General features: G+C 37.7%; 1 protein-coding gene across 4 annotated transcripts in view; it reads left to right on the forward strand.

Annotated features, from left to right (window-relative positions):
- Positions 1–27,356, forward strand: part of LAMA2 (laminin subunit alpha 2) — a 340,056-nt gene that overhangs the window by 225,948 nt on the left and 86,752 nt on the right. For 3 of the 4 annotated variants that reach the window (XM_064413130.1, XM_064413127.1, XM_064413131.1), the window contains exons 22-32: positions 935–1,071; positions 3,502–3,735; positions 7,341–7,484; positions 9,864–10,043; positions 10,756–10,944; positions 11,039–11,277; positions 15,567–15,684; positions 18,757–18,891; positions 19,530–19,654; positions 23,590–23,676; positions 24,505–24,698. In XM_064413130.1, the coding sequence (XP_064269200.1) occupies positions 935–1,071; positions 3,502–3,735; positions 7,341–7,484; positions 9,864–10,043; positions 10,756–10,944; positions 11,039–11,277; positions 15,567–15,684; positions 18,757–18,891; positions 19,530–19,654; positions 23,590–23,676; positions 24,505–24,698 (1,782 nt within the window). The remainder of the gene's footprint in view (positions 1–934; positions 1,072–3,501; positions 3,736–7,340; positions 7,485–9,863; positions 10,044–10,755; positions 10,945–11,038; positions 11,278–15,566; positions 15,685–18,756; positions 18,892–19,529; positions 19,655–23,589; positions 23,677–24,504; positions 24,699–27,356) is intronic. The other variant, XM_064413128.1, reaches the window with a different exon arrangement.

Raw genomic sequence — 27,356 nt, forward strand, 5'->3', positions numbered from 1 at the left:
TTTCAATAGGAATTGAAGTATTTCACAGTAAAGTCAATGAACATAAATGAAGCCCTCAGTAACAAAGTTACATTGCCCTTTAAACACCTCGAGGAACAGGTTATCACGCAGAGAATCAGTTTGCTTATGATGCTTTTCTCTGACCTCATGGGTTATGTGAATGTTGGGTGTGAAAACAACCACACACCAGTTCTGCTCTTTCAATCACTTGTGTGTCTCGTGTCCCTTGACTACTTATCACTTACATACCTTGAATCTGTATTTGCCACCAGTGAATTGTTTACTTAATAATCCTTTAGGAGCAAAGACCACTTCTGGAAACACTTCCAAACCTGAAGTATGTTTAATTTGGTACAATCTGCAAAGAATTCCAGTTTCCCATGGAGAGGAAACATCAGTTTGTTGATATCCTCCCAAGGCAGAGGATAAATAAGCTGAAAAAGAAGGAATAGAAAGGGAAGAAGAAGCCTAAAACACCTTTTTTGCCCTTTAAGGAAAGTCTCTTTAGAGTAGCAGAAATTTCAGAAGGTTTACAAGGTTAAATAGGCTGCAAGTTCCCTGCAGAGATGACTCAGTGGTCCTCAGATGGCCTCTTAGAAGAGACAGCAAGGGCCCAGAAATTGTATAGCATCTCTTCTGCAGTTATGTCACAAGAGTGCACCATCTCAGAAGTCTCTGCACTTCTGCAGTTGGTGACTTTATTTCTCCCATTCTGTTCTCATTGCAGCCACTTCAACCACAGTTAACCTGCATTTCACATCTACTGGTTTTGGTTTCTTGGAGTTTCCCTGCATTTTCTGCCCCATTGTGTCCACAGATAACTTTGTTCACTGTATAGTAAAGGAATGATCCTAACCCCGTTAGGGTCTGTTCTCCAGGTGTCATATAAAGGGATAACTTTTCCTCTGCTTTATTTTTTCTGTCTCCCATGAAGCCTGTGAGTGTTCACGTTTTGGCAATAACTGCGATCCCGTCAGTGGACGCTGTATCTGCCCTCCCAATACTGTTGGAGAGATGTGTGACAAATGTGCACCAAACCACTGGGGCCACAACATTGTCAGTGGCTGCAAGGTGAGTGGATTTCTATTTTCTCTATGTGCATAGCCTTTTTCACCATAATTTATGGCTTGTATATCATGGTTTGTCTCCATATTGCAAGTTTTGGTGTGAGACTGGTGTAAATGTTGGCAATGTGTTATTGTTACTGCATTACAGATCCTCTGTCTCAGATATGCAGCCTGTAACACAAAACATGCTGTTGGTTCTGCTGTCACACTGAGTCAGGGTCCTGCTTGAACCTGATTTTATTTTATTATAGTTATATATGTTTATATGTTTATTATCATATAACATGATTGAGGAGATTACAACAGTATTGGATGATGTATGTAGATGTGTATTTACAGGTAATCAGCAAATTGTGCCTTTGGGGCACAATTGTGCCACAATTACTTTGGCCTTATTGGTGACACCACTGGGAATTTGTACTCAGAGTTTGCTTGAGAAAAGCTTCAATTTGTGCATAAAAGACAGCAAGGAGAAAAGAAAAGAATTATCCATCCAGTTGTGAATTGTGCTTTATTCTCCTGTACTTAAAGGGGAATAAATCACATAATAATCTTATCATTAGCCTTTAAATCCTTCTTTTCCAATATTTGACACAGAGTTAAAATATCTGAAGAGAAGGGAGAAGAAATAGGAAAATAGTGATAGAATATCGAGGAGGCCATGAAAACTGTTGTTAATGACCTTGAGTTGAGTGGCACAGTATTCAGTTAAGGTTGAAAACTGGTGACAGTGGACATCGTGGAAAGTTAAAATGCCTTCTTCCTCCCTGCTGTGCTCATTGATGATCAGGGATTTAATAATACTGCTACAATTACTCCAGAAAGCGATATCTTTTTGGAACATAGTCATACACCATTAATACTTGTTCTTAAAAGGCTGTTAGTCATGTAGCTCTGTCTGCAAAGCAATTGATGATTTCTTTTTTTGTATGTATGTAAAACTCCTGTGAAACCTCTGCAGTGCTGCTGTGATATAGACTCTTGGCTTCTGAAACCAGCCTGATGAGGTTGAAGACCTCCGTTTGACTCTGGAGTATATTCTCTGATTGTCTTTTATGTGAGCACATTAGTATGACAGTTCTGTGGCACCATCTAAATTAATTATGGTCTATCAGCCCACATCTCTTTCAGTATGTTGCTGCTAATTTCTGCAAAGTGAGACGTGAATCTCCTGCTTTGCAGTTTTTGTGGAAGATTTCCAAGGCTGTTGTATGTCTGGAATAGAGAACGTTGTAGAAAACTGCATAAACCACACATAGCATCTGATTGTAATCTAGGTTTTGATATTGCACACCAAGATACTTCAGAGAATGGTGAACAATGTGCTTTCTCAGCTTTGTGTTCAAATGTATCTTGTAGAATAAAGTTCTTTCTGTCAGAAAGTTTTATTTTTTAGGTTAGGTAGTCATCTTGCAGACTGTTTATTTCCTGTATATATTCACCTTCTTTATAAATGGTGTTTTCAGATCAGAGGAAAGGTGCTCTAAGTAGTCATATAATAAACAGTTTTGCTTAGAAACTGAATCCATATTTTCTTCCTCTCTTTTTCAGCTTTGTGTCTGTAATTTTAGCAAGTCTATCCATGTCAGTTACTGTGGTAACCTGTACTGCTGGTACTGAGTTTTTTGCTGTAAGCTGAACTTCTCCATATGATATTCTGGTCACACCAGTGATTACAGCCAATGTATTGTATTAAGTGTGCAGTGCTACCACTGTAATAGCACTGAGGGATTCTTCTGTTCTTTGAAAACTTGCAGTTTTCCCTGCTGCTTTTGTATTCAATGTCTAGACACCCTGGAAAGTCACCTACTTCTCTCCTCACTTGCCTGTGCAAGTCTTATTCTGTGAGCAAGTTTACTTCCAAATATGTCATATGACTAAATCTCTAGCCCTTACTGTGTAAATTACTGTCATCTTGGAGTCTTGTTTGTACAAAAAGGATAGTTACCTGTCTGATGGATGAGTAATAGACATTGAACTAGATTCCTCTGGAACCACTGAACCCATTGCTCCTGAGCAATTCCAATTTTAGGAAAATGTTCTGAATATGCCTGCAGAGAATTTACATACAAAATACTTCTTAGAGAGTGTTTGTAGTTTCTGAGTTAATTTTGTCCACAAAGTATTCCAATATCCTTGACCCTTTTGGTTTTATTTGTTGTCAATGCCTAATTTATTCATGGTAAGTAATATTTATGGGAAAAAAATCCCACCAGTGTTGTAAATTTGTTTAGTAATTTAGTAAATGCTTGACCCAGGTTGAATAAAAATACATTACTGGCCTTATCATTTAAATGTTATTTTTAAACTGTGGAAATTCACTGCTGTATTTTATTTATAGATATTTTAAAGAGGTGAAATGCTTTTTGGTTGGGCTTTGGTTTTGTTTTTTTCAGAAGCACAATTACAATTGCCTTGTTTCTCTCCTTTTCAGCCCTGTGAGTGCAGCCTCATTGGAGCCCTAAGTTCTCAGTGTGACTTAAATACAGGCTGTTGCTTCTGCCGCCCTGAATTCTCTGGGGAGAAATGCACTGAGTGCAGGATGGGCTACTGGAATTATCCACACTGTGTGGCTTGTCAGTGCTTCCTGGCTGGGACAGATCCACAGAGCTGTGATGCGGAGGGGAAGTGCTCATGCATTGATCATTCTGGCCAATGCAGCTGCAAGGTAGGACAATGAAGGTGGTAAACTGATCTTGTAACTGCTGAGAAGTTTATTTCAGATTTCATTGGCACTTGCCCTTACTTGCTCAAACAGTATATGCATAACAATCTCCTATGTTTTCATAGTGCATTTGCACACTGATGTGGGAGAAGTCCAACATAAAGAAAAACTTCAGGATTTATCAGCTGCTTTTCCACATACTGACACTTGCCAGTATAGCATCCTCTTACAAGGATCCTTAGCATTCTCTTTTTTCCCCAATTTTTATTTCTGTCTATTCTTACAGAACTGTTGCATGTTCATCCCCATAATACAATTCTTGTTCAGATTCTGGGCACAATAAAAGCAAACACATCAGTAACCACAGTATGCCTCAGTGCTAATTCAAAGTGCATTGACTTAGATGGAGTCAATATTCATCATTTCATGAGTAGAATTCACTGCAATAGTATCTGTTCAGAGTAGACTTGATCCAATTCAGGATCATTAAAGCAAATACTTTTAGCATCATCTGCAACATTCTTATTTGGAATTGTGCTTGGTAGAACAGCACACTTAGGTTGTTTGAGAGTTGGCTGGATTGCTGAGCTTACAGGGCACTAATTGGTGGTTTGATATGCAGTCGGTAGCCAGCAAGCAGATTATTCCAGAGCCAGAACCTTCATCAGCGACACAGATGACAGAATTTATGATCAGCACATTTGAAAATACTGCTGACTTGGAGGAAGTTGAGGTTGACATGCTGAACGGTAGAATTACTGTCTAGAGAGTTCTTGAAAAGCCTGAAGACTGGGAAAATAGAAAGGTCATTAATTGGAGTGGAATGACCTCAAGATTCAGTACAGTTTGGGAGGAAGAAGCCTGAGTGGCAATCCTCCTGGAAAACACAATATAAAGCAACCATATCATCTCATGGTAAGTAAGGCAAACTGCCCTCTGATCTGGATGCAGTGAGCACAGTGGCCAATGCAGCTGCAAGGTAGGATATCACAAAGAGCTTGGTGAGCAGGGAAAAGGCTTCATCTGCTCAGTGCTCTACTCTTACTGTAGCTGGTGCTGGTAAGACTACACTTAGAAATGGTGTCCAGTTTTAGAGCTTGATTCGAAAATGTCATTGAGAAATTGAAGAGGATCCAGAGATGAGTCTCACAGCAGATGATCTGTGGGGATGTACTGAGAGAGCTGGACTCTCTCTTGTGCTGAAAAAAGAGATAAGACGGATGAAGAAAATAAGATGAAATGCAATTACAACCTATTAGCCACTTCAAAGAGTAGTTGATGGAATAAAGTCCTTTCTGATGATGGCAGATGTAAAAAGGGACAACAGCTGCCAAAGGGATCTTGAGAATTTTGGGTTGGACATTAAAAAAAAAAAATCAGAGTTATGCAGCAGGGGTACATGTTATCCAGAAACATGTGAGATGTCCATTCTGAGAGATTTTCGAGAACTGGCTAGAAAGAGGCATGGGTAATGTGACCTGGTATTGGTGATAGTTGTACTTCTAGGGAGAGGTTTTTAAAAGTGACCCCTAGAGATTCTTTCTGTGATTTAGATTCATTCTTCTTCTTCTTTGGGTCTGTATTGACACAAAGAGATAGTAAAATGGAAGGATGAATTGAAATAATTGAATTGCCAGGTAATTATTTTGTTAAATGGGCAACAGTCATTTAATTCTGAGTTTCAAGACACAGAACTGTAGAACTAATTAGGTTGGAAGTGACCTGTGGAGGTCATCTAGTCCAGCACCTTGTCTGAAAGACACTGCTGAGGCAGTACTTCCAAGCATAGGGAGAGATTTCACAACCTCCTTGTGTAAACTGTTTGACTACCCTCCCATTTTCTGGCATATTTGTACAGGAAGCATTATGTTCTATTTCACAATTCATTTGATGATGACATCATAAGAAAATGGAAGTGAGTTGACCACGTGGACTGTCTGAATAAAACTCAGTGCTATTTGCCCTCTGCCAGCCTCCAAAATGCAGAAATGGAAATATCTCAGTTCTTTAAGCCTCTCTTGATATGTGATAAGCAGCAGCCCTCTGACCATCTTGGTGCCCCATTTCTGGATTAGCTCCAGCATGTCACAGAATCACAGAATTGGTCAGGTTGGAAAGGATCACTGGAGGTCATTTAGTCCAACTCCCCTGCTCAAGCAGGGTCCCCTCAAGCATGTGGCTCAAGGTTGTGTCCAGCCTGCTATCTCCAGAAAAGGAGACTCCACACTTCTCTGGGTTGTCGTTTTTCTTGTAGTTCTTGTAAGCACTGAGTAGAAAGAGTGGGGGTTCATGGCATTTTAAAACAGAAGTGTTTCTTTGTTGATTCTTTTAAGGCTAATAACATAGCTGCTGCTATGTTTCTCTGAGTGCAAATGAACAGTGTATATTTAGCTGATGATTAATGATAAGGAAGTGCAATTGACATGAAAAAAATTCAAAGCAAGTAAAAATCACCGTTTATGAGAGAAAATGGACAAATAATACTGAATTAAGTAAGCATTTTTACCCCCAGAATTTTAATCTAAGGTTAAATTTAAGTCTATGTTTGATTAATCTTTTGTGTAACCTTTTTTGAAAGAGTTGTATATTGAAGAAACTAGATTTTTATAAAATTGTAATCATTCCCATTTAAACCTGTCGCTACAGCTGCAGAAATGAGCTCTCAAAGGCTCAGGAGCCTCATTGTCAGCCCTGACAAAAAGCAGCAAAATCTAAGCTAAATACAGTGCACGCGCATTTGTTGATAGAACCTATGGAAATGAGGGTTAAAACTGGTAAATCCTGAGGGATAATGTTGGTTTCTTGTATAAGCTTTAGAAAGTTTTGGTTTTTTTTAGATTGGCTTCTTCACACTAGTCTCAAGAGAACAAAAAGGGTGTGTGGGGAGAAAAAGCCAATCAAGTGTTTTCATATTGGTGACTATTTTTCTTTTTAATACCTTGGTCTCAGTATGAAAATGGTTTTAAAAGGCTCTGCATAAATTATTGTGTATCTGCCCTATCTGGAATAGCTTTTTATTTAGACTAATTGAAAAATGAAAATAAAAGCCTTGACATTACAACAGTGAAACATTTCAGCCTTGTTAATACTGTTCAATGATGTGGAAAACAATCATGAGAGGGGAAAGCTTTTCTCTTCAGAATTTCCATTAAAATACGTTTCTCAGCAAGAACATTTAGTGCTGTACCTTAAATATCTGAACATGTCAATGCTAATTCCTATTAAACAGAAGGCTTGATTAACATGGGCAATTTCAGAACAACTTAGTTTTCTTATCTTATCAATCAGTTATTGAGCATGTCATGCCCAAAGCGCCATTTAATTTTCTGTGCTTACAACTTTCAGTGTGAAGCCAGCATCTATTGCTCAGAGCTACTCAGTGGATACAAATGCAAATGCCCTAATTACATTAATTACATATGTTTGCATACACACGTGATAAGAACCTGGAGAGTTCCTTGAATATTTCCTAAAGCTTATTATTATTTCTTGCTGCACCCTGTTATTATCATTGCAGTAAGATTTTCTGTTTCTGTCGCTACCTTGAAATAAAACTTGATTTGATTTTTTTTTTCCCCTTTTAAAAATACTCTCTCTCTCTTTTCCAGGTTAATGTGGAAGGTGTCCACTGTGACAGGTGCAAGTCTGGTACATTTGGTCTCTCTGCCAGAAACCCACTTGGCTGCAGCAGTTGCTATTGCTTTGGCCTGACTACACAGTGCAGCGAGGCAAGGGGGCTGATCCGCATGTGGGTGAGTAGGAAACTGCTGAGCCATGTAATGCGATAATGTTGTTTCCTGCTGGCATCTTTTAGTCAGGCACTGAGAGGCAGCTAGAAAATGGCCAAACATTTAAGCAATCACTTTCCTCTTTATGCTTTGAGGAGTGATGAGAGCCGTGTGTTCCATTAGACAATCAGGGTCAAGATATTAAAAAGAAATAAGTAGATAAGAAAATGAATGATAGGATAGCTGACATCCAGCCAAAGTAAAGCTATTAAATCCCAAGAAAGGGCAGGCTGGTCATGTGGGGAAATTATGCAGTCTGATGCATTGTAACATAATCCCTGGTACGTGATACACAGTTTACCCAGGTGTATTCAAGGGTCACAGATGCTTGTTGTCCAGCATAAATTTCCCATAGTTCAGTTAATCTGGTTATTTTCCTTGTTGGTTTTGTTGTTTTGGTGGGGTTTTCTTTCATTTTTAAAAAAGACCTTATTGAAGCTATATTTAAATTCAAGCATGGAAAGGTATAATCCATCAGAGCAAACAAAGAGCTCTACACCTGTTTGTGGAAGAGGGCCTTGAGACCTATGCTGGACTCATAAATAAGGCAGACTGCATGTCTCCATTTATCTGTACAGCAAGCACAAAATACACATTGAGACTGCTGCCATGCCAGCCCCTCAGTTGTGTTCTGGAGGAGAGATTTCTAATGAAAAAATATTCATTCTGTCCCCATGTATGGTCAGTCATATCTCTGCTTGAAAGAATGCCAACCACAGAAGGAATGTCTGCCTAATGCAAATCAGCCAAAACCCCAGACTAGTCATGTACAACCATCAGTTAGATAAGGATACTTTAGGCTGAAATCAAGTTAATCTCTCTTGCTTAATATAGTATGGATAGCACTTATTCTCCCATTCACTGTTCCATCCCGTAGCACCTCTTTCCCTTCCCAGTGGATGAAGTGATTTATTATGATCTGACCCAGTTTTTCTCATTATTTCAGTTTTGCCCATCATATGCTGCTAGGCTGGAGATGAAAGGCTGTAGAAGGCTGACAATTTATAAAATTTAATCAAGTTCCATAACAGCAACAGTTCTGGATAATTGTGCTTTGACCTTTGTGGCAGCACAAAGCAGAAAAAATTTAAACCTCCTGATTATTTTGTTTCTCTTGATTAATTTCCTTTTGTATTCATGCTCATATCTAAAGAAGTGTATGTCCATGTCACATCTAGTGTTTGGTACTCTCATGCATTTCAGAATTGATACAGAACTGTAAAATGAGACAGTGTTCTGCCAGCTGCTAGTGGCTATTTTGGATACTCTCAGGTGCTTCAAATGACATTAGACTTGTTTAAACAAGCAAATCCCAATTTATACGACAATAAGGCATGGCTGGTGAATGACCTGAAATTCAAATATGTTTACACTTTTCTTGGTATCTAAAGTATTAAACAGTAAAATACAGTTGTGATACAAAATCACTAAATCTCACTTAGGGCTGGCAATGTTAGGGGTGGTTCTGTGTCTGATCAGTCCTTAGATGCTGCTATAAATGGAAATACCAGGATACTGAATGTACAGTCCAGGGTTTGGTTGATTCCTCATTACCTGACTCCTATCTTATTACCAGTTTGTTGATGTTGCTGTTTGTTGACTGTTACCTGCATTTGTTTTCTTTGTCTTTCTCACTCTTTGGAAGAAAGCAGTATTGCTACCAGCCTTTTGCATCAGTTCACACATTCCCTGAGATATTTCCATTGGCACAGAATTACTAAGACTTGTACTACAGTTTTTGATCATAATAATTATTTCAGTATAATGCTAATGAAACTTTGTCAACCAGTCCAAGAAAATTACAAGCACATAAGTGGCATCCTTGTATTTTTTTAGTAAAGCTGAATTTAGAGTTATAGAAACCTTCACTGAAGCCTCACTTTCTGCAAATTGCCTGGAGAACATTTAGTTGAATATTGCATAGAGGTATCAAGGCATTGGACACTGTGTTTTACAGCTCCAGTGATCTATAAGTGGTGAGAAAGTGCTTCTTTGTAAGGTAACATTTCTCACAATCTGAACAAAAGAGGCCTGGGACTAAAATAGCACTATGAAAATCACTTCAATAAAATTCATGGAATCACTTGCTGATTAAAGTATTTTAACCAGTGCTGCTACATTCTTTGTTAACATGAGGACAAGGTGCAGAAGGCTCAAGGGGAAAGTCATTATTAGCACTGTTCATACCTGAAGGAGTGGCAATACTGCTTTGTGACAAATTGCTCATGATGTGAAATGAAATTACCTAGAAGTAATTTTTTAAAGAGCTAGAATTTAAAGACTAACACTTCATGGGGAAAAACCAGAGTTCATTTTCTTCTCAATTTTTTCAAATATGCATAGGTGACCTTGAAGCCGGAGCAAATGATTCTGCCACTGGTGGATGAAAAGCTTCAGCGTAGCACTCTTTCAGGGATTGCATTCCAGCCTCCTGAAATAGTAGCAAATATAGAACAGGTGATGCAGGATCTTCGGTCAGAACCTGTTTACTGGAGACTTCCAGAGCAGTTTGAGGGACGAAAGGTAAACCAAAAACTCCACTGAATACTGATATGCCTTTTTTTTTTTCTTCTTTTAGTCTTATTTTATTATTTTACAGTGCCTTTTTTCCTTCCCAGTAAGCATGTCTTCACACAGTAGAAGGTACTTCAAAAGAAAGTAGATGCTATTCCATTATTAAAAATTATTTGCTCTGTTATTATGGAAATTCACAAAGTAACACAAACTATATTTTACATGTTAATATCTGTAAATATCTATGTTCTGGTTTTCCACAGGATAAATGCTCTCATAAAAATGCTATTTGAATAATTAAGCTACACAAATTTAATATAACACTTGCAATTTTCTGGTTTTTATCATTTTTAAGCAAAAAATGTGTGGTATTTGTAGATTACATGGGAGAAAATGATTGAAAGAACCGTCCTTTTGGATGTTGTTATGCACCTCTGTGACAATTTATTTTGCGCTTTTGATATTTCTTAGTTTGGTGGATCACCAAGGCACATTCGAGGAAATAGATAACATACTGGTTTTAGTGTAGTATAATAACAAATTGTGGATGAGTATTTTTGAACACAGCCCTTGTCCCTAGATAGTTCCACAAGTACATATTGCTATTTTCTACCACGTATGCATTCATCAGGCTGCGCATAGGTGCAGAGCACATCTAGCTCCTTCCCAGGAATTTATTTCTAGCTAACTGAAAATGAGATTTCTTTTTGTGCTTTGCTAGCTGACCGCTTATGGAGGGAAACTGAAATATGCCATCTACTTTGAAGCACGAGAAGAGACAGGTTTTACTACTTACTCCCCACAAGTCATCATAAGAGGTGGGCCTCCCACAAATACGAGAATTATTGTCCGGCATATGGCTGCCCCTCTGATTGGCCAGCTGACAAGGCATGAGATAGAGATGACAGAGGTAACATTTCCATCTGCTTTTTTAGCACAAAACTTAAGGACATGAGTATTTTGAATATCATTAATAATCTGTCTTTTGGGTTTCTGTCTTTCAGCATGAGTGGGAATATTATGGTGATGACCAAAGAGGCAGAAACCCTGGACCCTGGGAATATTACCATGGTAACCCAGGTCTCAACAGGACGATGTCTCAGGGAGATTTCACCTGGAAACATTATGGAGATGACTCAAGACCAAGTAGAACTGTATCCCGGGAAGACTTCATGAACGTGTTGTATGATGTTCATTACATTCTTATCAAGGCGACTCATGGCAATATCATGAGGCAGAGCAGGTAACTCTTTCATGCAGTGATCCGAAATGATGTAGTAATCAGGTAATCTCATAGGCCTCCCAGGTACTCCCAACAGAATTTGTATTTCTGATACCACCTATAAGCCATTGCTGAGAAGAAAGAGCCATTTGGAATTTGTGTTTGGCATAGTGGAAGACACAGAAGAGGGAAGTTTTATGCACTAGAAGATTTAAATCACACTAGGCAAGTAGAATCTTTATTTTTAGGATCCTAGAACAGAAAACACATGTGGGTACACACACTCTAAAACAAACCTAGTGTATTTTTTGAATAAAGGTCCACTTTATGAAAGCATGATGCTATAATTAAATATAGATGTTAGCACATGAGGGAATTTTCTCCTGAAAGTGGGAAATTAAATATATTAGGGTCAGATTCAACGTCTTCTATTCAATCGATTAATGAATCAGTTACGCAAGGAAATTAACACTAAATTTGAAGTGGACATCAGGCAGCAACATGATAGGAACAGTACAAAAATCTCTGCAATCTAAAGGTCAGCTGTAAGATTTATACAGAAAGTAGCAGTCAATTGAACAAACAAGGAACAACTGCTTAGTTATCTATTCTTCAAAAAGGAGTCTGTTGTTTACAGCATATCACCAGGTGAACATGATTCAGTAACAATATTCTTGTTGAGAAATGCTAATTCTCTATCTGCATGTATAAATAGATATGGCCTGCAAAGTGAAAAAAACAACCTCTTTTACTTCCACCCTAGTAAACACTAGTAAAGCCTAAGTGTGAAGTTCTGGTTAATGGAATTCAAAAAAATAGTTATTAAAGTGCTCAGAGGATATCAGTGACCATCATGAAAGGCTAGAAAATATGACATGTGAAAGAAGACATAAAGAACTAGATATATTTAGAAAGTAGAAATTGCTTTAAGATGCTTAAAGTGTTGTCACAGCAAAAAAGGAAAGAATGAGTTCTCTGTTGCCATGGTGGGTAAATCAAAAACAAACATGAATTTAAACATCAGCAGGAAAAATCCACATTAGACATGAAAGATAAAATGCTGGGGGTAGAGATGTTCTAGAATAGCTTGCATAGACTATTGCACAAAGCTTTTAATAATTAATACACAATATCGCTTGCAATCAAAATTTATTGGCAAGGGGATGGGAATAATCAGAGATAAACTCCAAAGGTCTCCAGAAGTCCTTTCTATGATTTTGTCATAGAAATGAAAAGCTAAAATTATTTCTAGGTCTCTGAGGTATAAATAGATCTTTAAGAGCCTTGCCTTTGGAGTTTGAGTGTAAATAGTAGGGGCAGATGCCGTGGGACTTAACAGCACTGTGCCACAGAAAACATTGTCATTGTTGCTGCTATTGCTTCTCTTTAAAGTATATAATTTACAGAAAAGTATTCATGTAGCTTGCACTGGCTAGATGCTAAATATTAGTAACAGATGCCATAAGTGTTTAACATTGGTTTAATTTATTTTTGGCATAGTCCATTTAGGATATTGTATTACAAGCAAGGGGATTCCCAGGAAAAGAGTTATGAAGGTAACCCCAATGCAATGTGGAAGATATGAGAAGCATATTCATGTTTCTCCCTTCCCTCTGAACAGTACAGATCTTAGCTCAGCTGTGGAAGCAAAAACTGAGTACTATCTCAGCTGGAGCACCAAAAGGAAAGTTGTGAGAGCAAAGCTGATGTTCTGAGGTGTGTGTGACTCCTGTGACTGCGCTAGGCCTGCACTGCACCAGCACTTTATCAAGGCTGCCCAGTCATGAGGCAGTCACAGCAGGGAGGACTTTTCAGCTCCAAGGCAGGTTTGCAAGGTGTCACTTAAAGAACCAGAATATATTTTTACAGCATGGCATTTCAGAATGTGACATTTTGTGACAGCAGAGCTTAGCAAACAGTTCCTCTGGTCTTTCTGGTTACTCTTCATGTGAAGTCATAACCTTGCATATAATTCTGTATTTGATTTTGGAGGAGGTTATGTTACAATGGATTTTTATGATCTGTCTAGCTACAAAGTAAACATTTATCACATGGTATCTGAGACTTTAGGTAGAATATAGCAGGGATACATTTTTTTTTTCAAGTTAGCACTTTGAATTATTTCAGTGGAAATTTTGCATAAGACCAAAATATAAATCCCCAAAAATGTTTTTAAAGGTTAGTGGAATATTACCTTGCATAAGACTTGAAGGCTTTTATTAAAAATAAGCTGAGACCCACTAAAGAACAATATTTGTACTCAAATTTAAGCATATGTTTGAATTGACAATAAAACGTGTATAAATAGCATGTGTTGTACTTTCAAACCTTGTAAAGCTTCTCTTTCCACTTGACTGTGCCTAGTAGAAAAAGATGTATAAAGCTAAAGAATCTGTGGATGGGAGGAGGAAAAGATATAAATGAAGTATTTTAACAATTTTTTTGGGTTTTAGTAGTGCTTTAATTTCAATTGCAAAGTTTAAAAGCTGCAGGTAATGATAAACTACAGGAAAACACTTCAAAATAAAGTCAAAGTAGCAGCAGCAATTGGGAACATAAAAATAGTTTCATTCTAGTGTTAGCACTCTATTAGCTAAACAGTTTAGTAGCAATGCTAATGTTGTTTCTGCTTCCAAGCTGTAGCATTATTAGTGATTTAGAGGTTTCTGTTCAGAATCCCAACCCAAACATTTTTCTCCTATATTGTTCATTTTGTTGCCCTCATTTTCACATTCAACACTCTAAATGGAAACATTGCTTTTATTAGATTTTGTTTTGCAACAGGGCTGTGATAATAAATTTCGTGAATTGAAGTATGCTTTCAATTTCACTGCAAATTATTTCAATATTCCCAACAGTGATCAGGTAGCAGTTGTTTGGCTGCTGCCTAATAGACAGTTTCCAAAAGTCAGCCAAGCCTGACCTTCCTCAAGTAACATTTTCACACAAACAATAGGTAGCTTTTGTCACCCTAGAGTGTGTTGTTATCTAAATACAGCTTTATGACAGCAAACAGTTTTTCAACTGTGCCCTCACTTTTGAGGGTGATGGAGAGGCAGATTTAATTTTCTTTTCCCATTAAATGTAAACAGATTTTAATGTAACTTTACATTGACATATCAGATCTGAATGATTTTGCCCTCTTTATTTTCAGTCTTCTGTTTTGACCTGGCTTTGTTGCTTGGTTTTTTTGGTGGTTTTTTTTTTTGTTCAGTTTCCCTGTTGGACTGAACCCCTTTTTTCAGGTTGTAAGAAGAGAGCATCGGGTTTAAGTCACTAGATTGCATTGGGGATTTTTATATTGACACAAAGTAATCAAGTTGTGCAGGCCTGGCCATGTGAGCTCAGTCACAAAACTCTCATCTCGTTCAGTGGTGGCTCTTCCTCCATTCATCCTGACATTGGTGCCTATTTGCCAATGAGCAGAACAGCACCACTCAGTCCCTCAGGAATCAAGATCTGGGAAAAGTTGAAGAGGCTGTGAGCAGGAGAAGTGAGCAACTCTGCGAGCTCCTCTCCCTTAGCACTGTGCTCGGACACTTACTGAATAGACTCTGCCCACATTATTGACATTTATTCGGCTACTTAGTCAGGCAATCTTTGCATTTTAGCTTAGGTTAGCATTATATTTGAAGCTTTAAAATTTACACTATTCTGCACATTTTGTTTCTCTGAGGCAATAGGTGCTCCAGACCATAGCATTCATTTAAGCAAACTAACAAATCCCCAAAATAAAGAACTAAGCTTAAAGTACAGCATTCTGATACACTAGGATTAAGTGTATTTCATTAGATTTTATATTTGTTGTCTTTGTCCATGATTTACTCACCCTATTTAGCAGGTCAGCATTCATGCTGGAAAGACCAGGAGTGGTTGGGAGGCAATAATATTATTAGGATAGATTTTATTTTATTTTTTAAATAGTTGCCTCATTAAAAGCTCATTAAGAGGACAATTTTACTGCCATACCCCCGAGCGTCATCAATTACTTAATGAGTCCCTCCACATGAAGAAACAAATATGAATTTTTGCATGTTAACTTCTGCTAGTTTGGCTGAAAAGAGATTAAAGAGATAGAATCAAGCTGGAGATTTAGTTAGTTATGCTGTTGCCTACAACTAGAAGATGAGACCAGAGGTGGTGTTAACTTTGGAGTTTCTTGGGAGATGCAAAAAACCAGTGTTGTATGTCTGCTGTAAATCAAGAATTCTATGAACAGCCAAATGAGACTGTTTCCTCCTGTGCCAGCTGACGGGGTTTGAGTGAGTGCTTGACTGATCTCATTGGAGGTGTTTGGTCCTTTTTTCCAGGATTTCTGAGATCTCTTTGGAAGTTGCTGAAGATGGCCCTGTGTCTGGGATGGCTCCTCAGGCTTACTTGATAGAGAAATGTGACTGCCCATTGGGTTATTCTGGTCTGTCCTGTGAGGTACAGTACTAACCTAACTCCCAGGAAGAGTCTTTGTACTTTCTCTGGTCCATTCATTGGCAAGGTGTGAATAGTAATTGGGTGTGAATTAATTTAACTGGCAGCAACTCTCCCTTAATTTAATCACTTATTTCCTCTCACAGGTATTTCTCTCACAGGGAATTTCAGCTCTTTTTTTTTATTGCTGTAGGCAAATATGCCACTGAAGTCATGGCAATGACTCAAATACTTAGAATACAGGAAAGTGAGCTTTAATGGGACAGCATCACTGAGGCTGAATTGTGTGACTGGTACTAACAGATCAAGCTTTTTTGAACAGACAAGGGTATAATACTCTTGTAATAGTAAAATACTAACTCACTGGACACCAGGAGAAAAGTGTTGGTCAACTAAATGACCGGGGTGCTCCTTATGCATGCACTGTATCTATTTTTTACTTAAAATTTCATGCTGAAGATGGCATATTTCAAAAGTACCCAAGTGTTCTAGCGAATCAGCTGACTTGTATATGCTTTTGTAAAATGGATTTCATGATAGGTACCAGAGAAATTTGGCTGCAGAATGTAAGTTAATATTTCTGACCATCCGTGCTCTTGATGATGAGATTGCCAATCTTTCTGTGTGCAGAATACCATGTTTTCATTTTTCTTCAGCACAGCAATTCTAAATTCACTGTTTGCAATTGTTAGGTGGAGGTAGCAGGCAACAACACCTTGAGTATTTTGCAAATGGCTCAAACATCCTAAGTGGGATCTTATAAGGGTTTGCCCCAAGCTAGCAATGGGAGGAAAATTGAAGAAAGGGAAGAGAAGGATACCTTGTTATCTGTGACAACTCTGATCCCTTTGGATGTTATACATGATTGTGTTATGCAGCAAATAAGTCAACAGAAACAGTAAGTTCATAGGAAAAGTGTGGAAAAAAAAGTGAATGAAGTAATTTTCTTTGCACAATATTTCAATAAGAGAATACACCGGAACTTGTGTAAACACATGAGAAATTAATGGACTCCAACATTTGCTTAGAAGTACAGATTTTTTTTTTAATTACTGTAGCAAATTGGATTTTTGAAGAAAAAATATAATCTAATTAGAACTTTTTCAATTCACACCCATCCGGGGCTCAATAAATGTCTCACTTGCAACCCTCATACTTCCTTCTTAATTGTGTGATCTTCACATCTTCACATATTTATAACTTAGTTTATTTTTAGTGTGCTCAGTGAAGGTTACGGTGCATTCTGTGAAGGTTTATTTAATTTTAGCAGGGAAAAAAATATCTGACACCCTAGCATTTTTTAAGCAGGCATTAGTAGGGTGTATGTGTCTGTGCCATGCTTTATCCATATAATAACATTGTGAAAAGTATATGCACAGCAGTTTAACTAGAAGTGAAATGTGTATTTCCAACCCCCCGCCCCGCTTTTTTTCTTCCTTTTTTTTCCACTTCTAGTTTTAGGCTGCAGAAGCAGTGGTAAGAATTTTCCTAATGGCTGCTTCTGAAAAGCTTCCAAACTAGCAATTAAAAATATAGTCTGTTTTATCTTTTCTCTGTGTTTTATTTCATCTCAGAAATGCTTCGATCAAAATAGGTGGTAAGACTGTCAATGGCATATCAGAAAAAATCCCCAGATATTAGTTGTATTTGAGGATGCACCATGTGTTTATAATTTGATTCTGAAATCATTCAGAACTTGTAAATATGTGTTTTGTACCTTGTTTGAACAAGTGCATTTGTGGGGATAGAAAGGGAGAGGAAAAAAGGATATGAAACAGAACTACTTTCATTTGAGATTATTTATCTAGGTTAGAATTCTTCACAAACCATGAAAAAGAGGATAGACTGTTTCTATGCTTCAGGGAACTTAATGTGGTCTAAGTCAAAATAGAAGGGGAAAGCAGAAATGAGTTAAAATTAATTTCTTTGTGATTCTAAAAAAAATAATTGTTTTTATACTTTTTCCATAACTTAGACTCCTGGAGGTTTTAGCAATGATTACAAAACTGTCAGAGTGGTGGTATATGAATAAATCTAGCATGTCAGCTAGTGCTTCACTAAAGAATCCTACTTTTGGTCACAACAATTACCTACTCCAGATTCTCTTCTGGTTTATTTTGCATCCATTTTATTGCTATGTGAAAAGTGTGCCACTCATTTCTGAAAAGCAGAAATTGTGGTCGTCAGTGGGAAATGACCTCATCAGCCGGCTTTCACAGGCTCCTGGCACCACTAGGTGGTGGGATTTATACGTGGGACAAGTAGGCACTTGCCCCTAATGGTCTCAACTGTCAGAATGCTCCTGTTTGTGTTTTTATGCTGCCATAGCTGTGTGTTTTCTGAGAGCTGCGTTAGGGCTTCCACAGAACTGTGTAATAATCCTGAAATAAAGATCAAGTGTTTCATTTTGCATGTGTCAGCTTTGTTAGCAATTTTTGAGTTATTCTTGGAATTTTATTGCCGAGCTGCAGTAGAGGAGACTTAGTGATGGATAAACTTGGTTTGGGGCTGATAGGCTCAAGACATGGAAAACCTTTAACATTTTGAATTCTTAAATTATATAGCTATAAATAATGCAGCCATGCTGCCATTTTCTTGTTTATGATTCGGCTTTTGCTTGTTATCCATCAGGTAGTGTGTAGGCAGATACTAGCTTGTCGAACCTGAAAAACATAGCAGGGATGAAGGAAACAGAATGATCATGCTTGCTCTCCACAGTCCACGTAAAAAATTATTGCAAAAACAAAGTCTTTTCTTAAGTAGTGAAAGGAATGATGCTTGATGCACAGTGAGAACAGGAAAGGTATTCTGCATCTGAATGAAAGAGCTCTCAAGCTGTAGTGTAAAAGCTTGATGCAAGTAGAGTGCTCCAGGGATTTTTCAGCCATGTTTCCAATTAGGGCTGGCTCTTGTTATCTGTAAAGTACTGTGTATTGTTTGTAACACAGCTGGAAGCCTGTCAGAGTCTTTTCACAACTTGCAAAAACTGGTGATTGGAAAGATAAGCTTGCAGTGCTCCCCACACACAGTCCACTCTGTAATGATCTGTTTTCTTCTGCATCTTTTTTATTGCAGTCGTGCTCTCCAGGATTTTATAGGCTTCCATCTCAACCTGCGGGAAAGACACCTGCTCAGTCCTTAGGCACCTGTGCTGTATGTCAGTGTCATGGACACAGCACTATGTGTGACTCTGAAACATCAGTTTGTCAGGTATTGCACTTCTAAACCTTTGCACCAAGTTAATCCTAATGTTGTTCCTGAGTTGTGCTACTAATCCAAAAAAACAGAAGACAATATTTTAATATGATTTTGCCTAAATAGCTTAAGTATCAAAGTTCAGGGAGAGTCATAAAAGCAAACTTTTGAAGTTTTCTGTTCTGGTTCTCTAGAGTTCAGATTATGCAGCTTTCTCACCCCTGAATTACTATTTGTGTAACAAGAAAAACTAGACACTTGCAAAACAAAGAAACAGTGTACCATGTGTCATACAGTAAACACAATTCTGCTCTTACAGGCAGTAATACACATGACCTGGAACAATAAGACTGAATTTTAATTATTGCTCCTTCTCCCATGGATGAAACAAACGAGGAGAGAAAGGACGAATGGGATAAGAAATTCTGTAGGATACATCAGGGTAGCAACAGACCTGTATTCTTTCTCCTTTTAAGCCCATATATTGCTCAGCAGGAATCTGATAGAAGCTTAAAGCAAGCATTCCCACTGAGAATCATATCAGGGAAATTATGTATTGAAGTGGGTTTGAATCGCTAAAGCTGGGAACAGAATGTTGTCTGCTTTCATGTAATTACCGAATGCAGCTCTCATTCTGTCTCCTTCCTCGGCAGGACTGCCAGCACAATACCGCTGGTCACCACTGTGAGAGGTGTGCTCCAGGATTTTACGGCATTGTCCAAGGCTCTCCGGATGACTGCCAGCCTTGTGCTTGTCCCCTATCCATTCCTAGTAACAAGTAAGTCAGCAAACTCATGGTGCAGAGTTGCCTTTCCACCAAACCAGAGTTTTTTCCTGGGCTCCCTGTGTCCTTTTTCAGACGGCTGGCTACAGGAGAATTGCTTCATGGAAGCTATAATAAAAACTTCTTATCTACTTTTGCTAATTGATCTTCCTTTAAAAGTCAGAAATTGCTCCCTTGCTAATTTGTGATGAATAAATTAATAAGTGCTAGAAAATACAGTACTCAAGATAATGAGTGTGTGTTTAAAGGTATTCTCATAAATGGAGCTAGAGCAGAACCCAAGTACAATGTAGCCACGAGGGAGCTGCAAAAATTCTTATATATTATGTTGGTATAATGTGTTACAGTGCCTTTCTTGCTCCACTATAGAATTTATTGATTCCTTATTTAATGTTACATGAGTTTTAGGCAATTTGTGAAATATAGAATAATTTAAAAGCATTATAGTTATTGCAACATAAATTTTACTGGTTGCTTTATGCTAATGAGCCTTTCCACGATGCTTCTGCATGTGTTCCCAACAGATGATATTTTAGCACTTGAGATTTGTTTGTTGTTTTGCTAAGAAGCTCTTAATGATATTTGGCATCATACTGTAGTAGTGCAATGAACAGGTTTGTGTTTCATGATTGTGCTTTTGAAAAGCTGGAAGTGTTCCGTAAAAAACATTTTTCTGTGCTTTGTCTGGCCTTTAAGATGTTTTAGTGAGGATTTCAGCCAGTATATTTGAGAATTTATGGGGTTTCTTTTTCTGTTTACTTCATTTTTTATCATTTTGTTTTGGTCTTGGGTTTAGCTGAAAGTCCTTTTTCAAACATTATTAGATAAAGACATCATAATCTTTAAAAACATATCCACAGCATGAGTTTTTAAAAATACTTCCAAATCTCAGGTATTTAAAGAAGTATCATTTTTCTCAGAAGTTATAATGCATTCTTAACTACAAGTTTTTTTCTGAGGTTTGCCCATCTCATGAGTGTTTTCTGTTACAACTTGATTATGTGCTCTGTCTATTAGTATCAGAAAAGGACATACAAGTTGCAAAGAACAAGATCAGCCAAGCTTCTCGTTTTTGCAAATCAGCAAATATTGAAAAAAACTTTTTTATGTTACTAACTGGCAGTATGAAGGGCTGCAAATACTTCATCCTGTCTTCCTCTGGGGCTTAGGAGCCTTTGGTTGCCTAGAAATACATGTATCAGATCAGAAAATGAGCAGGGCTCTTCACCTTGTGTTTATGGCACATTGCTACAAGAATTTAGACATATTCTCCACACTGTGTTCCCGAGATCGTTTCGATACCTTATCTAAAACCTAACATAAACTCAGGAAGTGGGTGCTGCTGAAGCGCTCTACAGGTGAGAAATGTGTGGACTGTGGGTAGTGTGTGTATCACAGAATCATAGAATGGTTTGGGCTGGAAGAGACCTTAAAAATCCTTAACTCCAGCTCTCCTGCCATAGGGAAGGGCACCTTCCACTAGACCAGGTTTCTCAAAGCCCCATCCCACCTGGCCATGAAGACTTCAACGGATTGGGGCGTTTGCCACTTCATTGGGCAGTCTGTTCCAGTGTCTCACCACTCTCTGAGTAAAGCATTTCCTCCTAACATCTAATCTGCAGTTTCCCCTCCATTCGTTTGAAACCATTCCTTCTGTCTTTTTTTTAAAAGCTCCCTTTAGGTGTCCTAGGTGCATGCTCAAATTGCTGAGCTGCCTGAGGGAGAGCAAGCAAAGTGCTTTAGTCACATAGCCTGCATGGCTGTGGGTGTTGTCACAGCCCTTTGTATCTTGCTTACATGAAAGTAATCATGACACTCTCTGGTTTCATATACCTCCACTGGAGATAAGAGAATAACACCTGGTCTTTAGTCATCCAATTTCTCCATGCTATTGAGAAAAGGGTCAGATCTGAGCATGTCCAGGAACAAAACTGCTTGTGTTTTATAGAGCTTAACTCAGCTGTCTCTAGACATCATGGAAGGGATTTCTATTTCTGTAATCCACAGCCATCAACAACTTTGGTACCTGTATAGTAAATATAGACTGACAACTGTACATCTCACTCCTGTTGAACCTAAAGGAAAACACCACTGGAGAGAGAGCAGGGAAGGAGATGTTTCAAATGTCTGTATAAGTCTGTGCATGTCCATTTTCCAGTGCTGATAGAGGCTGCCTGAACATCTGGTTTAGACTAAATACCTGACTTTCAGATGGATATAGATTTAGTGACATAGATTCATTCCGTAAAGCTAGAGTATTAGATGGAAAATTAGAGTATCAAACTGTGGATAGATAGAAGGTAGGAGAATAGAGATAGTGGTGAAGGTAATCTCACCCCTAAGGAGTTACAGCTGTGCTAATTATCAAGCATTAAGAACAAAGGTGCCCTTAACAGGCCACAGCTGGATCCAATTAAGAGTGGTATTGTAAAAGAGCAGGTTGGCTGGTGGAGATGTGAGATGGAGTTTGTTGGCTGTGCAGAGGAGGAGAAGAAGGAATCAGTGATGTGAGGAGCTGCCCATGAGATATCACTGAGAAGGTACGAAACCTTTGCAATAGGATGGCAACATCAGATCTTAGATTTGTATCTTCTGCAGATCAGTTGAAGCTCTTCAGGATGCTATTAAGGAAATAGTCCACCTGCAGCTATTTTATGGTAGTCAAGTAATCATAATCTAGATGAAATACAGATAGCTAATGAGCTATCTCATTAGTTTGCTATGTCATGACTGATATGATGGTACTTGTAAATTGTACAGTGCAATTATTTTTATTTATGAAATTGTATAAAACTCCACTAAAGTTCTAAATACTGTGTTTATACTGCTATACAATCAGCAGTCAGCTTCAAACATGATGAGCTGGGAAAAAAAAAAGAACAGAGAATGAATTTTTCTTAGTATGGATCTATTTTTATGGAGTTGAAAATGTGTTGGATAATGAGTTTGTGAGTAATAAATCAATTTGTTTATATTTTTTGCAAAGGCATAATTTTATATACTTGTTCAAGCACTATTGATTTAATGCATTATAAGCAAGTTAGATGAGGATGCTCACTGCACTGTACCAAGAAGGAGCCCTGGGCTCACCACTAGCCCCCTCTGTGCTTTTCTAGTTCTTCTTCCACAAAGAGCTGAAACAGTTTCATGGTTTTGCATCATCTCAATATTTACTTCTGTTCTTTTGCCTGATCTGCCCTTTCTGTTTGTTTTAACTGCCTGTGCAGGTGCTTAATACACTAACATTCCAACTAAGTGCTACTTTGCACAGTGCCCACAGGTACACTCTACAGTCAGTAGTAAACTGACTTAGGAAAGATAATCTGGTGTCTTCAGTGATTAAAAGAAGACCTCTCCTTGATCATGAAGAAGGTAGTTTTTAGGCTGGTTTTTTTTTTTTTTTCCTCTGTAGACTGGGCTTTTCTCATGCCTCTTTGAGAAGATCATTTGATGCTGCCTTTTTGGAAGATTGCACACGGCTATGACTTTGGTTTCTTTTCCCTCTTGATGTCTTAGCTTCTAGTAAACTCTTCTCAGCTTATCTCATTTCATTCAAATAAGTTGAAATCAGACTGGAAAGGCTGAGTGTTCATTAGCTCAGTTTCTAAATCTTTTGTTTCACATCCTTCCCAGTGCTCACTGTGAGTGACAACATCATTCAATCACACAAGCCTACAGTGTGGGCATTGCCAATTCCATCCCCTTGGATATAGCCCTTAGAGCCCTTGTCCAAACTGTGCAAGTGTCACAGCAAGGCATTCACAAAAATATTAATAGAGAGGAGAGACCTCTCACAGGTTTTTATAAACAGGTAAGAAAATGCTGCCATTTACATTAAGAGTGGAACTTCTTGGGCCTTTCTGCACTGCTGACCAAAGTGAAATAATGCAAGAGAGTAGAAAAAAATCCTTTATTTACTTTTGTTTTAGTTTTAGCCCTACTTGCATTGCTGAAGGACCTAGTGACTACCGGTGTACTGCCTGCCCACCCGGATATGAAGGCCAGTACTGCCAAAGGTAGGATGAATGGAAAAAGCAGAAAGAGGGATAATGAAATGAGGAAAAGGGACGAAGGAGATACATGCCTTTGGATAATTTATGTAAACAGTAGTAAATACATGCTTGTAATATTGAAAAACATTTATTTCTTCTTTATATGCTGTTAAAACTCAGCCAACATAGACAATTTTTATATACACCACTGTAAATTGATAATCAATGTTATTTATATCACAGACATTGTCCTAGTCTTACTTTTTGATGTGTGAGGATTTTTTTTCTCCAGGGCTCAGAAGTTAAAAAAAATTGTCTAAAATTGGATGCCATGCTGATAGTGTATCTTGATGTCACATACACTGTTTGTTTTAGTGACTGTGGTGGCCCCATGGGCATTGGCTGTGAAAGACAGTTACATATAAATATTTTGATGCTGAATTGTGAATTAATAATCTAAACAGCCTCTGTTGTCCCATTCATCAAAAGTGGAAAATATCTACCAGGAGATTTCATGCCTGGCACAAAACACAAGTGGCTAGGTCTATAAGCCACACAATGATAGTGGAGGTTTGGTTTTTTTTGTTGTAGTTTAATAAAAATTTAACTGAATATTGTTAAGGATATGTAATCAATTTTGCATCCTCCTCCATCCAGGCTGTTCTGTGTCCTGAATAGAAGTCGCTTTTTTGGGCAGTTTGCAATATTTCTGTCTTGATCATGACGCTACAAAGATTTTTTTTTTTAATGGTTCATGGATGTTTGTGTAAATTATGTTTAGAATACTGCCAAGTATTCTTTGTGCACCGCATCTCAGTTGGACAAATGTTATTTTGTATTTGCAATGTCTAGATGTTCTTCTGGCTACACAGGAAACCCACAGATTCCAGGAGGGTCCTGCCAGGCATGTGAGTGTGATCCATATGGCTCTGTGCCTGTTCCCTGTGACCCTGTCACTGGGCAGTGCACTTGCAAGCCTGGATTCACGGGGTGGAAGTGTGCTGGCTGTGAGCATCGGCATGCGCGTCATGGCACCAAATGCATTTGTACGTATACTAATGGGATTTTGAATAACTTCTGATTGTGTTTGTCATGTTTCAGAAATTCAAACCTGCTTGTGTAATGGTGAGTTTTATGGCTTTCTTTGAAAATAATTGCCAGGTTTCTTACTACTTTGGCATCTGGTCAGTCTTGTTTTCACAAGCCTCAAAAATTTCAAATATTATCACTGAAAACTGACAAAAAAACTTAGAAGGAATTCTTTTTGGATATTTAGAATCTGTAATTTTGCTAAAGGTTGTTGCTACTGTTGTGACAATATTTTCTCTTGGTGAATTTTTAGTGTTGTCCTAAATGTTTAACCAGCAATTGCAATGCTCTGCGCCATGAGGCACACAAAATTTTTACTAAGATTTACTTGATCATGCTGATTCAACAACCACCCACTGGAATTTAAAAGATGTAAGCAATGACAGTCCACTATATCCAGCAAAGAACTTTTTTTGTTAAAAAGAGAGAACTAATAGCCTAAACCATCAACTTATATTTTCCAGTACTGGTGTCTTTCTCCTGCCCTCAATTTTGATACATACCAAGTGATTATCTTGTATTTTTGTTTGGATTTTTTTCATTATATTGGATAGTGCTTGTTTTGAGCCCAGAGTCTCATATCACGTAATGTTGCATGCTTATATTTTATTTTTTTAAAAAGTAGCAAAATCTTTCTAGAGCTCTTGGTCAGCCCTGACTGAGATAAGGAATTTTCCTCTTCCTCATCTATCCCAGGATATAGAGGAACTAACTTCATTGTGATTTTTTTATTTCCTTCGATGCCATGATTGTTAAATTTAAAGTAGAATAATGGTAGAGTTCCAATAAGTCCACAGTATGTCATGTTTATTAACCTGTGCATATTTGAAAGTATTGAAGTATTGGCAAGGCACAGTGAGCTGGTTTAAATGTTTTATCTTTAACTGGAGCTTTTTGATGGAGACTGGGGTATCTATGTGAGGGACATGTAACAAGAAGAAAAGTAGGTACTGTCTACTTTTTTTTTTTGCTTCTCCAAAGAGTTAATTTCTTTTGTACCTCAATACACAGAGATGCACACCTCTCTAGTATTAAAATGAAATGGTAAAAAACAAAATGCAAAGATGTTAAAAAAATTGAACATTTTAAAAATAAACATAGTGCTTAAAATATCTGAAGGCATTATATAATTCAAGAATGGAATGCATGGCTTCTTGGAGTGCTTAAAGAAGAGATAGTCAGGAACTCCACAATGCAGAACATGTTTTCACTCTACCTAATTGTTGGCATCAGTTCTCAGACAGTCACTAGGACATAGCAGAACTAAGCTTCTAAGTCCATTGAAATAAGCGCTTTTGCATCAGTCCTGATTCCCAGGTAGAAATTACAGATTACTGGGAATATAGAAATAATTGCTTCTATTTTTTACTGTTAACAACATGGCATTGATTAATTGATTAAAAGAGTAGTGTACTAAAGAGAAATAAATTTCTAATGTCCTGCAGTGTGTTGTATTTTAGGACTTAATTCTGATCTTACTATCTTAAGCTCTCTTGTGAACACCAAAATGATTCCAACTGGAGTAAGTAGTCCCTTTGCTGAAATAACTACCATTTGAGTTTCATTTTTGTGGTCTATGTGTCAAGGAGAATTGTAATTGCAAGTTAAGTTCATAAGTGTTACAGCTACAAAATTTTAAAATAAGGACTGTGTTCTACAGAGTGCCATCTGCATGAAAATTACTTCATTTTTCAATATCCTGAATAGCTCTTACATTATTGCCACTATTATCCTATTTTTCCAATCACAGGCATGACTTAGTATGTTTTTTTATTAGTCTTTTACCTTATCACTATTCTGAAAAGTCTTTTGGGTATCCAGGATGGCAGAGTTTCATTGTACAAAACAGACTAAGTGCAAGTTATCATTTATAATAGTTTTCCAATTTGTTAATCAGGCTATTTCATTGTGTGGATAATAAGGTTAAAAATCCTATTTGTGAATGGAAAAAGCTGTTTGCAGGCAAATGAAATTTTCCACCTTTTTGCTTTGAAAGGTGTTATTTGCTATAATCTCTGATTTAACTGCAACATATTTAAATTTGAGTGTTGAAATATACCTACAGTATCTTTAGTGACATTTTTACTTTAACTAAGTAGTCAGTTTTCACCATAAAAACAGTTCTTTGCATATGCATATGGACAATTCATTTGACCACTAGAAGTGAGGAATCAAATGCAAAGGCTTCTTTCCTTTAGTCACAAAGATAAGAACAACCTATAGGAGCAGATGGGATGTACTTTAAATCTCCCTATCCCAGGAAGTAGTTTTTTTACTGTTGTTACCACATCAATAATAACCATATCATAAATTGAAAAAACTGCAGTTTAATATTTCAGTAGATATTTTATGTGCCTATTAGATCTTACTGTATGATCTTCCTCTTGTTTAAAGATCCCTCGACACCCATATTAGTCCACACCTGCCTTTGCTAATGCAGTAAAATACCCCTGACATGGCAGAAAATAAGCCTGAAAATAACCTTTGTAGCCTGTGGTGACCACAGATCTGTGGCAAAGAGAGTGTGGCAAGCCTGGATTTTATGGGAATCTGCCCATGGTAAACAGTGTCTGGCATGTCACAGGCTTCAGAGTGCAGCTGTTGTTAGGGATTCA

This window comes from Passer domesticus, chromosome 3 (genome assembly GCF_036417665.1).
Source record: "Passer domesticus isolate bPasDom1 chromosome 3, bPasDom1.hap1, whole genome shotgun sequence".
In the NCBI taxonomy this organism is placed as follows: Eukaryota; Metazoa; Chordata; class Aves; order Passeriformes; family Passeridae; genus Passer; species Passer domesticus.